This window comes from Ipomoea triloba, chromosome 11, assembly GCF_003576645.1.
Source record: "Ipomoea triloba cultivar NCNSP0323 chromosome 11, ASM357664v1".
In the NCBI taxonomy this organism is placed as follows: Eukaryota; Viridiplantae; Streptophyta; class Magnoliopsida; order Solanales; family Convolvulaceae; genus Ipomoea; species Ipomoea triloba.
In genome coordinates, this window is record NC_044926.1 from 4716503 (window position 1) to 4733963 (window position 17461).

The 17461-nt window shown below is 30.1% G+C and overlaps 1 protein-coding gene across 1 annotated transcript; it reads right to left on the bottom strand.

Annotated features, from left to right (window-relative positions):
• Positions 1 to 110: 110 nt before the first annotated feature.
• On the bottom strand, positions 111 to 2926 carry LOC115997182 (thioredoxin-like 3-2, chloroplastic). The gene is made up of 5 exons (XM_031236690.1): positions 2579 to 2926; positions 1371 to 1445; positions 670 to 736; positions 448 to 465; positions 111 to 364 (listed from the first exon to the last, which is right to left on the bottom strand). Exons 1-5 carry the CDS (start codon positions 2890 to 2892, stop codon positions 257 to 259), a joined length of 582 nt encoding a protein of 193 aa, XP_031092550.1. The 5' UTR covers positions 2893 to 2926; the 3' UTR covers positions 111 to 256.
• Between the last annotated feature and the right edge of the window lie 14535 nt (positions 2927 to 17461).

The following is a 17461-nucleotide window of genomic DNA, read 5'->3' on the forward strand; positions in this document are numbered from 1 at the left end:
TATTAACCATCTTAGTTTGAATCAGTCCACTGTGAACAACTATACCTTTGAACAAGGATGGTAGACTTTTGAGTAAATCAAAGAGAAACAGAACATAGGAACACAAGAAATACAATATGCAAAAGATGCATTTAGCCTTTTCCTTTATCAGTAAACCAATTCAACTGTCATACAATTTTCCTGCTTAACAAACTATAAGAAAAGGGCTAAATTTGTTTATGAGTGGATAAAAAATGTATGTGTAAAGTAAAGAATGTCACAAAGTAGATTCATTATTCTCAATCATTTCCCTAACCTCATTAACAACCAAATGTGCTTTGTGTCCCCCAATCACCTCGTCTTGTTTCTTGCCATCCTTCCACAGCTGTCACAATGTTCCAAGTTAATACCATGTTGCATCAAATATAGATTCCACATCAAAATAACGTTTTCAGAAATCATCTTTACCTGTATTGTCGGCATTTTCTGCTCCGTTTTCCCAGCAAGTGGATTCAGATGCATTTACATGCAAGTGTAAAACATAAAGCACTAATCAGGTTTCTTGAAGACTAAGCAGAAAACAGTAACACTAACTAAAAACATTTTGATAATATATTCCTCAAATTATCAGTTTCTTGATGAACCCACGCTGTAAGGAACTATAGACCATGAAGAGTTGGAGAAGCTTACAGTGACTCCCGCGCATACAACAAGCTTGTGTGGAACAGTATTGACGTCAACACTATAGAACCGCATACTGCAACAGCACATTGAAATCACAGATTCAGGTTGTCTTGTGATAGAATAGATGCAGATTTTACACTAAAAAAATTCAAGCCATCAGGAGCAAAGGCTTGGGAGTGGGTAACCGTAAAATACATGGTAAATAAATGCAGAGCACTATTGTTAGTTATAGTTTTTATATTTAATGACAGGAAACTATAAAAAGCACGGGCATCATTGAATAATTGAGCAAAGGTTGTCTTCTTTATTTCTTTCTCTCTTTCTGGCTTCTATTTGAGCGAGTGGTTATGTGTGTGCATGATAGGGGCGAGGAGTGGATAAGTTACATCAGCTTCTTATGACTACGAATAAATGGCTAATAAGCTGACCGGTGCTTTTGATATCTTTTACTCTCGAAATCGAACATTTAGTAAACAAGACACAATACTGAAGAGAAGAGTGAAATGATACATTAAGTACTAACCAAAGCTGTTTGAAATAGTTATTGGCAGCATATCAGAAGATGATTAGACATTTCAGGTAGCGTAGCAAATTATACTCAATAACAAAGATAGGCATGAGGTTTCATTATAATTCTTTTTATTTTTATACAAGAACGTAAATCTAAAGCTGGATGTAGTTTAGAGAAAAACAAAAAGTTTCCTAACCTGGGGTAATAATCAGCAGCCAACTTCTCCAATTTCGGTTTCAAATATATACATTTTCTGCACCAGCTTGCTTTCCTGAAAACCAAACAGATCCTATTATGTAAATTCACTCCAAACGTCTCTAATGAAACAATACAAGCATAACATGTTTACATGGGATCTTGCAATATGATCTAAGACTTAATTTATAAAGTGGAATCCAGACCTACGTTTACCATTCAGAGCTGCGTGTGAGATTAGATATGAAACCGGGACAGTGTCAAGACTGATACTAGCTATCACAACATTTTCTTACTTGGAAACCAGATGTAGTGTCAAAACCAATGCCATGGGGAGAGGGGGCAACCCTAGGCAAGTTAGTTAAACTATTGACTTAGTAACCACAATGTTACAAGTTTGACTGCCAGTTGGAGCGACCTATTTGGTTTGAGCCTTTTAGTTATGGACAACCTAGGCTGGTTTACCTCATTGTAGTACTTTGTCGGCTAGGTCAAAAATGAGATTTACCCTGTGCAAACCCTCAGATAATGGTTGTGGGTTTTCCTCGTTACTCAAAAACCCAATGCCATGATATAGCAATCCAAATACTTCAAATCAACAAATTATTAAAGCCTAAAAGAATCCCTATTCCCTAAACCACACAACCTGCAAAAGCTCATCTCCATTTCCATCATTTGAATTTTGAAATGTCTATAACCTAGTAGTAGTAACCACAAGTATCAACTCTGCAACTCAAACAATTGCAAGCTACCTTAGTAAGACAAAAACAAAATAAGAACCCAAACTTTGCCCAAAAGAATGAATTTTGCAGTTCTATACTAAATTTAGAAGCAGCTAAGAACATTACATGCTCTAAAACATTAATAAAATTAAAATTTAGAGGGGACAACCAACCAAATTAGTCAAACTGTTTATTTAATAACCACAATGTTTCAAGTTCGTCTATTAACTTTTATTAATTTGAGAAGGCAGCTATGTTAGTTTGGACTTTTACTGCATAACCAAAAAGTTATAAGTCTCGTTCACCTTATTTGTTTGAGCAACCTAGTTGGGCCCTTTATCAACTATAGGTAACCAAGTTTGGTGCGGCTAGAATCAAAATATAAGGTTAGTAACTAGGTTTCCTAGTCACTCAAAATTAAAATTTAGAATAAATAACCAATACAAAGTCAATGCAAAAGTAAATGGGGAAAGTCAGAGGCTGTTACCATAGAATGACCACTGATTCATTGAGTTGTTGGGCCTCGGCGATGACCCGGTCGAACTGAGATTCACTGGAAATAGGTTGCAACTCTATCGACGCCGGCGAGTCATCGAGTCCCTGAACTGACCCTTCTTCGCCATACTTGGCTAAAGCTTCGATTTTTGCTACTCCAAAATGGGTTTTTATTGGACAACCAGCTACAAGATTTGGGGGGCAAGCAATCGCTCTAATCAAATTGAAATTGGGAAACCAAAATGGGGGTTTTGTGTTTAAATATGTAATTTTGCTGGCCGGAGATATTTGTAGAACGTTAGACATGTCTGCGTGCGTTTTCTTTACATGTGTCTGTGTTACTGTGTACTGCCGTGCCTGATTTATTGCAATAGGTGGAGCCTTGGAGGAGATATTTTGAGGGAAAAAAAGGGAAAATATGTTTATTGTTGGAGTCCAACAGTCAAATAGACCATCGAACTTTACTTGAAAAATCAATTAGGACTTCCAAATTTTTATGGCTTGTTTGGTTGGATGTATCAGTGAATTCCTAAACTACAGCGTTTGGTTGGAGGGAATTGCAATTCCCTCCAAATGATGAATTGCAATTCATGGGTTACCCCCCATGAATTGCAATTCGGTGGAGAGGAGTGGCAATTTGTTGGTGTAAAGACAATTTTGCCCCTCCTCCCATGCCCTTGTCTTTTAAAAAAAAATTGAAATAATAATAATAATAATAATAATAATAATTATTATTATTATTATTATTTCGAAAGAATTATTATTATAATTATTCTTATTTTGAATGAATTATTATTATTATTATTATTATTATTATTATTATTATTATTATTATTATTACTACTATTACTACTATTCCTATTGCTACAATATCTACCACAACATAAGGGCATTTTAGTCATTTTGTCACTTCTTACATTTCAATTCCCTGTACTCCTATTTCTGCATACCAAACACTGTAATTTCAATTCCTACCTTATTCATTGAATTGCAATTCCACCGAATTACAATTCTTTTCCACCCTAATTCCCTCCTCCCAACTAAACGTCCCCTTAATGTTGCAATTAGGTATAAAAACATGTCAATTTAGTTCATCAAGGCGTAATTACCTGTTAGTGACCTGTAATACCAGGTAATATAAATGTCACTTTTTTTTAAAACATAAAATGTGTCAAATAGACCATCGAACTTTATCTGAAAAATCAATTAGGCACCCAAATCTTTTAAAATTGCAATTAGGGACATAAACATGTCAATTTAGTTTATAAGGCATAATAACCTGTTAGTAACTTGTAATACCAGGAAAATTTAAATGTCGCAATAAATGTGTCAAATCGGTATCAATTAGGATTTTAAAGTTGCAATTAAATAAATAAACATGTCAATTTAGTTCATCAAGGCATAATTACCTGTTAGTGACTTGTAATAACAGGTAAATGTAAATAACACTTTTTTAGCATAAAATGTGTCAAATAGGCCGTCGAACTTTACCTGAAAAATTAATTAGGAGTTCAAAATTTTTAATGTTGCAATTAGGTGCATAAACATGTAAATTTAGTTCATCAAGGCGTAATTACCTGTAATACCAGGTAACTGTAAATGTCACCTTTTTTTTTTTTTTTTTTTTTTTTTTGCATAAAATGTGTCAAATAGACCATCGAACTTTATCTAAAAAATCAACTAGGCACTCAAACATTTTAAAACTGGAATTAGAAACATAAACATGTCAATTTATTTTATAAGGCATAATTACCTGTTAGTGACCTGTAATACCAGGTAAATTTTATGTCTTTTTTTTTTTTTTTTTGCATAAAATGTGTCAAATAGGCATCAATTAGGCTCTCAAACTATTTAAAGTTGCAATTTGGTACATTGCCAATTTAGTTCATCAATGCATAATTACCTGTTAGTGACCTGTAATAACAGGTAAATGTAAATGTCTCTTTTTAGCATAAAATGTGTCAAATAGGCCATCGAACTTTACCTGAAAAATAAATTAAGCCCTCAAATTTTTTAAAGTTGCAATTAGGTGCATAAACATGTCAATTTAGTTCATAAACCCAATGGGGTAGCTCAAGTGGCAAGTGAGCTCTCTTTGTGGGGAAGAATTCCGGTAGAACCCGGGTTCGATTCCCACAAGTGACGATTCCCCCTGGGCCAGCTCCCATGCCTCTCGGAGCGAACGTGGGTGGACCTGGACCGTTAGACGGACAGAGTAAGACCCAAGGTAAATGTAAATGTCATTTTTTTGTATCAAATGTGTCAAATAGACAATCGAACTTTATCTGAAAAATCAATTAGGCACTCAAACCTTTTAAAATTGGAATTAGAAACATAAACCTGTAAATTTAGTTTATATGGCATAATTACCTGTTAGTGACCTGTAATACCAAGTAAATTTTAATGTCATTTTTTTTTTGCATAAAATGTGTCAAATAGGCATCACTTAGGCTCTCAAACTATTTAAAATTGCAATTTGGTAAATAAACATGTCAATTTAGTTCATCAAGACATAATTACCTGTTAGTGACCTGTAATAACAGGTAAATGTAAATGTCACTTTTTTAGCATAAAATGTGTCTAATACGCTATCAAACTGTACTTGAAAAATCAATTAGGCCATCAAACTTTTTAAAGTCCCAATTTGGTACATAAACATATCAATTTAGTTTATAAAGACGTAATTAACCGTTAGCGATCTATAATACCAGGTAAATTTAAATGTTACTTTTTTTTTTTTTTGCATAAAATGTGTCAAATAGACATCAATTACGCTCTCAAACTTTTCAAAGTTGCAATTAAATGTTAGTGACCTATAATACCAAGTAAATGTAAATGTCTTTTTTTTTGCATAAAATGTGTCAAATAGACCATCGAACTTTAACTGAAAAATCAATTAGGCACTCAAACCTTTTAAAATTTGAATTAGAAACATAAACATGTCAATTTAGTTTATAAGACATAATTACCTGTTAGTGACATGTAATAACAGGTAAATTTTAATGTCATTTTTTTTCATAAAATGTGTCAAATGGGCATAAATTAGGCTCTCAAACTATTCAAAGTTGCAATTTGGTACATAAACAAGCCAATTTAGTTCATCAAGGCATAATTACCTGTTAGTGACCTGTAATACCAGGTAAATGTAAATGTCTTTTTTTTTTTTTGCATAAAATGTGTCAAATAGACCATCGAACTTTATCTGACAAATAAATTAGGCACTCAAACCTTTTGAAACTATTTACATGTTAGTGACCTGTAATACTAGGTTAATTTTAATGTCATTTTTTTTTTTGCATAAAATGTGTCAAATAGGCATCAATTAGGCTCTCAAACTATTTAAAGTTGCAATTTGGTACATAAACATGCCAATTTAGTTCATCAAGGCATAAGTACCTGTTAGTGACCTGTAATACCAAGTAAATTTTAATGTCATTTTTTTTTGCATAAAATGGGTCAAATAGGCATCAATTAGGCTCTCACACTATTTAAAGTTGCAATTTGGTACATAAACATGCCAAATTAGTTCATCAAGGCATAAGTACCTGTTAGTGACCTGTAATACCAAGTAAATTTTAATGTCATTTTTTTTTGCATAAAATGGGTCAAATAGGCATCAATTAGGCTCTCAAACTATTTAAAGTTGCAATTTGGTACATAAACATGCCAATTTAGTTCATCAAGGCATAATTACCTGTTTGTCACCTGTAATAACAGGTAAATGTAAATGTCACTTTTTAGCATAAATGTGTCTAATAGGCCATTAAACTGTACCTGAAAAATCAATTAGGCCACCAAACTTTTTAAAGTCAAAATTAGGTACATAAACATATCAATTTAGTTTATCAAGGCGTAATTACCTGTTAGCGACCTGTAATACCAGGTAAATTTAAATGTCACCTTTTTTGCATAAAATGTGTTAAATAGACATGAATTGCCCTCTCAAACTTTTTAAAGTTGCAATTAAGTACATAAACATGTGAATTTAGTTCTTCAAGCCATAATTATCTATTAGTGACCTTTAATAACAGGCAAATGTAAATGTCACTTTTTTAGCATAAAATGTGTCAAAAAGGCCATCAAACTTTACCTGAAAAATAAATTAGGATCTCAAAATTTTTGATGTTGCAATTAGGTGCGTAAACATGTCAATTTAGTTTATCAAGGCATAATTACCTGTAATAGCAGGTAAATGTAAATATTTTTTTTTTTTTTTGCATAAAATGTGTCAAATAGACCATCGAACTTTATCTGAAAAATCGATTAGGCACTCAAACCTTTTAAAATGTGAATTAGAAACATAAACATGTCAATTTAATTTATAAGGCATAATTATCTGTTAGTGACCTGTAATACCAGGTAAATTTTAATGTCATTTTTTTTGCATAAAATGTGTCAAATAGGCATCAATTAGGCTCTCAAACTATTTAAAGTTGCAATTTGGTACATAAACAAGCCAATTCAGTTCATCAAAGCATAATTACCTGTTAGTGACATGTAATAACAGGTAAATGTAAATGTCACGTTTTTAGCATAAAATGTGTCTAATAGGCCATTAAACTTTACTTGAAATATCAATTAGGCCACCAAACTTTTTAAAGTCCAAATTAGGTACATAAACATGTCAATTTAGTTTATCAAGACGTAATTACCTGTTAGTAATCTATAATACCAGGTAAATGAAAATGTCACTTTTTTTTTCATAAAATGTGTCAACTAGACCATCGAACTTTATATGAAAAATCAAGGCGTAATTACCTGTTAGCGACCTGTAACACCAGGTAAATTTAAATGTCACTTTTTTTGCATAAAATGTGTCAAATAGACATGAATTACAATCTCAAACTTTTTAAAGTTGCAATTAAGTACAAAAACATGTCAATTTAGTTCTTCAAGCCATAATTACCTATTAGTGACCTGTAATAACAGGTAAATGTAAATGTCACTTTTTTAGCATAAAATGTGTCAAATACGTCATCGAACTTTATCTGAAAAATAAATTAGGACCTCAAAATTTCTAATGTTGCAATTAGCTGCATAAACATGTCAATTTAGTTCATCAATGCGTAATTACCTGTTAGTGACCTGTAATACAATGTAAATGTAAATGTCATTTTTTTTTGCATAAAATGTGTCAAATAGTCAATCGAACCTTATCTGAAAAATCAATTAGGCATTCAAACATTTTAAAACTAGAATTTTGAAACATAAACATTGCAATTTAGTTTATAAGGCATAATTACCTGTTAGTGACATGTAATACCAGGTAAATTTTAATGTCATTTTTTTTGCATAAAATGTGTCAAATAGGCATCAATTAGGCTCTAAAATTATTTAAAGTTGCAATTTGGTACATAAACATGCCAATTGAGTTTATCAAGGCATAATTACCTGTTAGTGACATGTAATATCAGGTAAATGTAAATGTCACTTTTTTAGCTTAAAATTTGTCTAATTGGCCAACAAACTGTACCTGAAAAATCAATTAGGCCACCAAACTTTTTAAAGTCCAAATTAGGTACATAAACATGTCAATTTAGTTTATCAAGACGTAATTACCTGTTAGTAATCTGTAATACCAGGTAAATGAAAATGTCACTTTTTTTTTCCATAAAATGTGCCAACTAGATCATCGAACTTTATCTAAAAAATCAAGGCGTAATTACCTGTTAGCGACCTGTAATACCAGGTAAATTTAAATGTCACTTTTTTTTGCATAAAATGTGTCAAATAGACATGAATTACACTCTCATACTTTTTAAAGTTGCAATTAAGTACATAAACATGTCAATTTAGTTCTTCAAGCCATAATTACCTATTAGTGACCTGTAATACAATGTAAATGTAAATGTCATTTTTTTTGCATAAAATGTGTCAAATAGTCAATCGAACTTTATCTGAAAAATCAATTCATTTTAAAACAAGAATTAGAAATATAAACATTGCAATTTAGTTTATAAGGCATAATTACCTGTTAGTGACATGTAATAACAGGTAAATTTTAATGTCATTTTTTTTTTGCATAAAATGTGTCAAATAGGCATCAATTAGGCTCTAAAATAATTTAAAGTTGCAATTTGATACATAAACATGCCAATTTAGTTTATCAAGGCATAATTACCTGTTAGTGACATGTAATACCAGGTAAATTTAAATGTCACTTTTTTTTGCATAAAATGTGTCAAATAGGCATCAATTAGGCTCTAAAACTATTTAAAGTTGCAATTAGATACATAAACATGTCAATTTAGTTCTTCGAGCCATAATTACCTATTAGAGACCTGTAATACAATGTAAATGTAAATGTCCTTTTTTTTGCATAAAATGTGTCAAATAGGCATCAATTAGGCTCTAAAACTATTTAAAGTTGCAATTAGATACATAAACATGTCAATTTAGTTCTTCGAGCCATAATTACCTATTAGAGACCTGTAATACAATGTAAATGTAAATGTCCTTTTTTTTGCATAAAATGTGTCAAATAGGCATCAATTAGGCTCTAAAACTATTTAAAGTTGCAATTAGATACATAAACATGTCAATTTAGTTCTTCGAGCCATAATTACCTATTAGAGACCTGTAATACAATGTAAATGTAAATGTCCTTTTTTTTGCATAAAATGTGTCAAATAGACATGAATTACGCTCTCAAACTTTTTAAAGTAGCAATTAAGTACATAAACATGTCAATTTAGTTTATCAAGACGTAATTACCTGTTAGTAATCTGTAATACCAGGTAAATGAAAATGTAACTTTTTTTTTTTCCATAAAATGTGCCAACTAGATCATCGAAACTTTTTTTTTTTCCATAAAATGTGCCAACTAGATCATCGAACTTTATCTAAAAAATCAAGGCGTAATTACCTGTTAGCGACCTGTAATACCAGGTAAATTTAAATGTCACTCCTGTTAGCGACCTGTAATACCAGGTAAATTTAAATGTCACTTTTTTTGCATAAAATGTGTCAAATAGACATGAATTACACTCTCATACTTTTTAAAATTGCAATTAAGTACATAAACATGTCAATTTAGTTCTTCGAGCCATAATTACCTATTAGTGACCTGTAATACAATGTAAATGTAAATGTCATTTTTTTTTGCATAAAATGTGTCAAATAGTCAATCGAACTTTATCTGAAAAATCAATTCATTTTAAAACAAGAATTAGAAACATAAACATTGCAATTTAGTTTATAAGGCATAATTACCTGTTAGTGACATGTAATAACAGGTAAATTTTAATGTCATTTTTTTTTTTGCATAAAATGTGTCAAATAGGCATCAATTAGGCTCTAAAATAATTTAAAGTTGCAATTTGATACATAAACATGCCAATTTAGTTTATCAAGGCATAATTACCTGTTAGTGACCTGTAATAACAGGTAAATGTAAATGTCACTTTTTTAGCATAAAATTTGTCTAATTGGCCAACAAACTATACCTGAAAAATCAATTAGGCCACCAAACTTTTTAAAGTCCAAATTAGGTACATAAACATATATCAATTTAGTTTATCAAGGCGTAATTTCCTGTTAGCGACCTGTAATACCAAGTAAATTTAAATGTCACTTTTTTTTGCATAAAATGTGTCAAATAGACATGAATTACGCTCTCAAACTTTTTAAAGTAGCAATTAAGTACATAAACATGTCAATTTAGTTTATCAAGACGTAATTACCTGTTAGTAATCTGTAATACCAGGTAAATGAAAATGTCACTTTTTTTTTTTCCATAAAATGTGCCAACTAGATCATCGAACTTTATCTAAAAAATCAAGGCGTAATTACCTGTTAGCGACCTGTAATACCAGGTAAATTTAAATGTCACTTTTTTTGCATAAAATGTGTCAAATAGACATGAATTACACTCTCATACTTTTTAAAGTTGCAATTAAGTACATAAACATGTCAATTTAGTTCTTCAAGCCATAATTACCTATTAGTGACCTGTAATACAATGTAAATGTAAATGTCATTTTTTTTGCATAAAATGTGTCAAATAGTCAATCGAACTTTATCTGAAAAATCAATTCATTTTAAAGCAAGAATTAGAAACATAAACATTGCAATTTAGTTTATAAGGCATAATTACCTGTTAGTGATATGTAATAACAGGTAAATTTCAATGTCATTTTTTTTTGCATAAAATGTGTCAAATAGGCATCAATTAGGCTCTAAAATAATTTAAAGTTGCAATTTGATACATAAACATGCCAATTTAGTTTATCAAGGCATAATTACCTGTTAGTGACCTGTAATAACAGGTAAATGTAAATGTCACTTTTTTAGCATAAAATTTGTCTAATTGGCCAACAAACTATACCTGAAAAATCAATTAGGCCACCAAACTTTTTAAAGTCCAAATTAGGTACATAAACATATATCAATTTAGTTTATCAAGGCGTAATTACCTGTTAGCGACCTGTAATACCAGGTAAATTTAAATGTCACTTTTTTTGCATAAAATGTGTCAAATAGACATGAATTACGCTCTCAAACTTTTTAAAGTAGCAATTAAGTACATAAACATGTCAATTTAGTTTTTCAAGGCATAATTACCTATTAGTGACCTGTAATAACAGGTAAATGTAAATGTTACTTTTTTTGGATAAAATGTGCCAAATAGGCCATCAAACTTTACCTGAAAAATAAATTAGAACCTCAAAACCTTTAATATTGTAATTAGGTGCGTAAACATGTCAATTTAGTTAATCAAGGCGTAAATTAGGTGCGTAAACATGTCAATTTAGTTAATCAAGGCGTAATTACCTGTTAGTGACCTGTAATAACAGGTAAATGTAAATGTCACTTTTTTAGCATTAAAATTTGTCTAATTGGCCAACAAACTGTACCTGAAAAATCAATTAGGCCACCAAACTTTTGAAAGTCCAAATTAGGTACATAAACGTATATCAATTTAGTTTATCAAGGCGTAATTACCTGTTAGTGACCTGTAATAACAGGTAAATGTAAATGTCACTTTTTTAGCATTAAAATTTGTCTAATTGGCCAACAAACTGTACCTGAAAAATCAATTAGGCCACCAAACTTTTGAAAGTCCAAATTAGGTACATAAACGTATATCAATTTAGTTTATCAAGGCGTAATTACCTGTTAGCGACCTGTAATACCAGGTAAATTTAAATGTCACTTTTTTTGCATAAAATGTGTCAAATAGACATGAATTACGCTCTCAAACTTTTTAAAGTAGCAATTAAGTACATAAACATGTCAATTTAGTTTTTCAAGGCATAATTACCTATTAGTGACCTGTAATAACAGGTAAATGTAAATGTTACTTTTTTTGGATAAAATGTGCCAAATAGGCCATCAAACTTTACCTGAAAAATAAATTAGAACCTCAAAACTTTTAATGTTGCAATTAGGTGCGTGAACATGTCAATTTAGTTCATCAAGGCGTAATTACCTGTTAGTGACCTGTAATACCAGGTAATTATAAATGTCTCTTTTTGCATAAAATGTGTCAAATAGACCATCGAACTTTATCTGAAAAATCGATTAGGCACTCAAACCTTTTAAAATGTGAATTAGAAACATAAACATGTCAATTTAATTTATAAGACATAATTACCTGTTAGTAACCTGTAATACTAGGTTAATTTTAATGTCATTTTTTTTTGAATAAAAAGTGTCAAATAGGCATCAATTAGGCTCTCAAACTATTTAAAGTTGCAATTTGGTACATAAACATGCCAATTTAGTTTATCAAGGCATAATTACCTGTTAGTGACCTGTAATAACAGGTAAATGTAATTGTCACTTTTTTACCATAAAATGTGTTTAATAGGCCATCAAACAGTACCTGAAAAATCAATTTGGCCATAAAACTTTTTAAAGTCCCAATTAGGTACATAGACATATCAATTAGTTTATCAAGGCGTAATTATCTATTAGCGACCTGTAATACCAGGTAAATTTAAATGCCATTTTTTTTTTGCATAAAATGTCTTAAATATGCATAATTTAGGCTCTCAAACTTTTGAAAGTTGCAATTACGTACATAAACATGTCAATTTAGTTTATAAAGCATAATTACCTGTTAGAGACCTGTAATACCAGGTAAATCTAAATATCACTATTTTTTTTTTTTGCATAAAATGTTTCCAATAGACATCAATTAGGCTTTCAAACTTTTTAAAGTTGCAATTAAGTACATAAACATGTCAATATAGTTCATCAAGACATAATTACATATTAGTGACCTGTAATAACAGGTAAATGTAAATGTCACTTTTTTAGCATAAAATGTGTCAAATAGGCCATCGAACTTTACTTGAAAAATAAATTAGGACATCAAAATTTTAATGTTGCAATTAGTTGTATAAAGATGTCAATTTAGTTAATCAAGGCGTAATTACCTGTTAGTGACCTGTAATACCAGGTAAATGTAAATGTCTTTTTTTTTTTTTTGCATAAAATGTGTGAAATAGACCATCGAACTTTATCTGAAAAATGTATTAGGCACTCAAACCCTTTAAAATTTGAATTAGAAACATAAACTTGTCAATTTAGTTTATAAGGCATAATTACCTGTTAGTGACCTGTAATAACAGGTAAATTTTAATGTCATTTTTTTTCATAGAATGTGTCAAATGGGCATAAATTAGGCTCTCAAACTATTCAAAGTTGCAATTTGGTACATAAACAAGCCAATTTAGTTCATAAAGGCATAATTACCTGTTAGTGACCTGTAATACCAGGTAAATGTAAATGTCTTTTTTTGCATAAAATGTGTCAAATAGACCATCGAACTTTATCTGAAAAATCAATTAGGCACTCAAACATTTTAAAATTTTAATTAGAAACATAAACATGTCAATTTAGTTTATAAGGCATAATAACCTGTTAGTAACCTGTAATACTAGGTTAATTTTAATGTCATTTTTTTTGAATGAAATGTGTCAAATAGGCATCAATTAGGCTCTCAAACTATTTAAAGTTGCAATTTGGTACATAAACATGCCAATTTAGTTCATCAAAGCATAATTACCTGTTAGTGACATGTAATAACAGGTAAATGTAAATGTCATCTTTTTAGCATAAAATGTGTCTAATTGGCCATCAAACTGTACCTGAAAAATCAATTAGGCCACCAAACTTTTTAAAGTCCAAATTAGGTACATAAACATATCAATTTAGTTTATCAAGGCGTAATTACCTGTTAGCGACCTGTAATACCAGGTAAATTTAAATATCACTTTTTTTTTCAATAAAATGTGTCAAATAGACATGAATTACGCTCTCAAACTTTTTAAAGTTGCAATTAAGTACATAAACATGTCAATTTAGTTCTTCAAGCCATAATTACCTATTAGTGACCTGTAATAACAGGTAAACGTAAATGTCATCTTTTTTGCATAAAATTTGTCAAATAGGCCATCAAACTTTTACCTGAAAAATAAATTAGGACTTCAAAATTTCTAATGTTGCAATTAGGTGCATAAACATGTCAATTTAGTTCATCAATGCGTAATTACCTGTTACTGACCTGTAATAACAGGTAAATGAAAATGTCATTTTTTTTTCTTTTTTTGCATAAAATGTGTCAAATAGACCATCAAACTTTATGTAAAAAATCAATTAGGCATTCAAACATTTTAAAACTGGAATTAGAAACATAAACATGGCAATTTAGTTTATAAGACATAATTACCTGTTAGTGACCTGTAATAACAGGTAGATTTTAATGTCATTTTTTTTTGTTGCATAAAATGCGTCAAATAGGCATCAATTAGGCTCTAAAACTATTTAAAGTTGCAATTTGGCAAATAAACATGTCAATTTAGTTCATCAAGGCATAATTACCTGTTAGTGACCTGTAATAACAGGTAAATTTAAATGTCCCTTTTTAGCATAAAATTTGTCTAATTGGCCATCAAACTGTACCTGAAAAATCAATTAGGCCACCAAACTTTTTAAAGTCCAAATTAGGTACATAAACATATATCAATTTAGTTTATCAAGTCGTAATTACCTGTTAGCGACCTATAATACCAGGTAAATTTAAATGTCACTTTTTTTTTCATAAAATGTGTCAAATAGACATGAATTACGCGCTCAAACTTTTTAAAGTAGCCATTAAGTACATAAACATGTCAATTTAGTTTTTCAAGGCATAATTACCTATTAGTGACCTGTAATAACAGGTAAATGTAAATGTCACTTTTTTTGGATAAAATGTGCCAAATAGGCCATCAAACTTTACCTGAAAAATAAATTAGAACCTCAAAACCTTTAATATTGCAATTAGGTGCGTAAACATGTCAATTTAGTTCATCAAGGCGTAATTACCTGTTAGTGACCTGTAATAAAAGGTAAATATAAATGTCTTTTTTTGCATTAAATGTGTCAAATAGAACATCGAACTTTATCTGAAAAATCGATTAGACACTCAAACCTTTTAAAATTTGAATTACAAACATAAACATGTCAATTTAGTTTATAAGGCATAATTACCTGTTAGTGACCTGTAATACCAGTAAATTTTAACGTCATTTTTTTTTGCATAAAATGTGTCAAATAGGCATCAATTAGGCTCTCAAACTATTTAAAGTTGCAATTTGGTACATAAACATGCCAATTTAGTTCATCAAGGCATAATTACCTGTTAGTGATCTGTAATAACAGGTAAATGTAAATGTCACGTTTTTAGCATAAAATGTGTCTAATAGGCCATTAAACTGTACCTGAAAAATCAATTAGGCCACCAAACTTTTTAAAGTCCAAATTAGGTGCATAAACATGTCAATTTAGTTTATCAAGACGTAATTACCTGTTAGTAATCTGTAATACCAGGTAATTGAAAATGTTTCTTTTTTTTTCATAAAATGTGTCAAATAGACCATCGAACTTTATCTGAAAAATCAATTAGGCATTCAAACCAATTAAAATTGCAATTAGATACATAAAAATGTCAATTTAGTTTATAAAGCATAATTACCTGTTAGTGACCTGTAATACCAGGTAAATTTAAATGTCACTTTTTTTGCATAAAATGTGTCAAATAGGCATCAATTAGGCTCTCAAACTATTTAACGTTGCAATTTGGTACATAAACATGTCAATTTAGTTCATCAATGCATAATTACCTGTTAGTGACCTGTAATAACAGGTAAATGTAAATGTCACTTTTTTAGCATAAAATGTGTCAAATAGGCCATCGAACTTTACCTGAAAAATCAATTAGGCCCTCAAAATTTTTAATGTTGCAACTAGGTGCATAAACATGTCAATTTAGTTCATCAACCGTAATTACTTGTTAGTGACCTGAAATACTTGGTAAATGTAAATGTCCCTCTTTTTTTTTTTTTTTTGCATAAAATGTGTCAAATAGACCATCGAACTTTATCTGAAAAATCAATTAGGCATTCAAACCAATTAAAATTGCAATTAGATACATAAAAATGTCAATTTAGTTTATAAAGCATAATTACCTGTTAGTGACCTGTAACACCAGTTAAATTTAAATGTCATTTTTTTTGCATAAAATGTGTCAAATAGGCATCAATTAGGCTCTCAAACTATTTAAAGTTGCAATTTGGTACATAAACATGCCAATTTAGTTCATCAAGGCATAATTACCTGTTAGTGATCTGTAATAACAGGTAAATGTAAATGTCACGTTTTTAGCATAAAATGTGTCTAATAGGCCATTAAACTGTACCTGAAAAATCAATTAGGCCACCAAACTTTTTAAAGTCCAAATTAGGTGCATAAACATGTCAATTTAGTTTATCAAGACGTAATTACCTGTTAGTAATCTGTAATACCAGGTAATTGAAAATGTTTCTTTTTTTTTCATAAAATGTGTCAAATAGACCATCGAACTTTATCTGAAAAATCAAGGCGTAATTACCTGTTAGCGACCTGTAATGCCAGGTAAATTTAAATGTCACTTTTTTGCATAAAATGTATCAAATAGACATGAATTACGCTCTCAAACTTTTTAAAGTTGCAATTAAGTACATAAACATGTCAATTTAGTTTTTCAAGGCATAATTACCTATTAGTGACCTGGAATAACAGGTAAATGTAAATGTCACTTTTTTTGGATAAAATGAATAACAGGTAAATGTAAATGTCACTTTTTTTGGATAAAATGTGCCAAATAGGCCATCAAACTTTACTTTTTTTGGATAAAATGTGCCAAATAGGCCATCAAACTTTACTTTTTTTGGATAAAATGTGCCAAATAGGCCATCAAACTTTACCTGAAAAATAAATTAGAACCTCAAAACCTTTAATATTGCAATTAGGTGCGTAAATATGTCAATTTAGTTAATCAAGGCGTTATTACCTGTTAGTGACCTGTAATACCAGGTAAATATAAATGTCTTTTTTTGCATAAAATGTGTCAAATAGACCATCGAACTTTATCTGAAAAATCGATTAGGCACTCAAACCTTTTAAAATTTGAATTACAAACATAAACATGTCAATTTAGTTTATAAGGCATAATTATCTGTTAGTGACCTGTAATAACAGGTAAATTTTAATGTCTTCTTTTTTCATAGAATGTGTCAAATGGGCATAAATTAGGCTCTCAAACTATTCAAAGTTGCAATTTGGTACATAAACACGCCAATTTAGTTTATCAAGGCATAATTACCTGTTAGTGACCTGTAATAACAGGTATATGTAAATGTCTTTTTTTTTTGCATAAAATGTGTCAAATAGACCATCGAACTTTATCTGAAAAATCAATTAGGCACTTAAACCTTTTAAAATTTGAATTAGAAAGATAAACATGTCAATTTAATTTATAATGCATAATTACCTGTTAGTGACTTGTAATAGTAGGTTAAGTTTAATGTCATTTTTTTTGAATAAAATGTGTCAAATAGGTATCAAT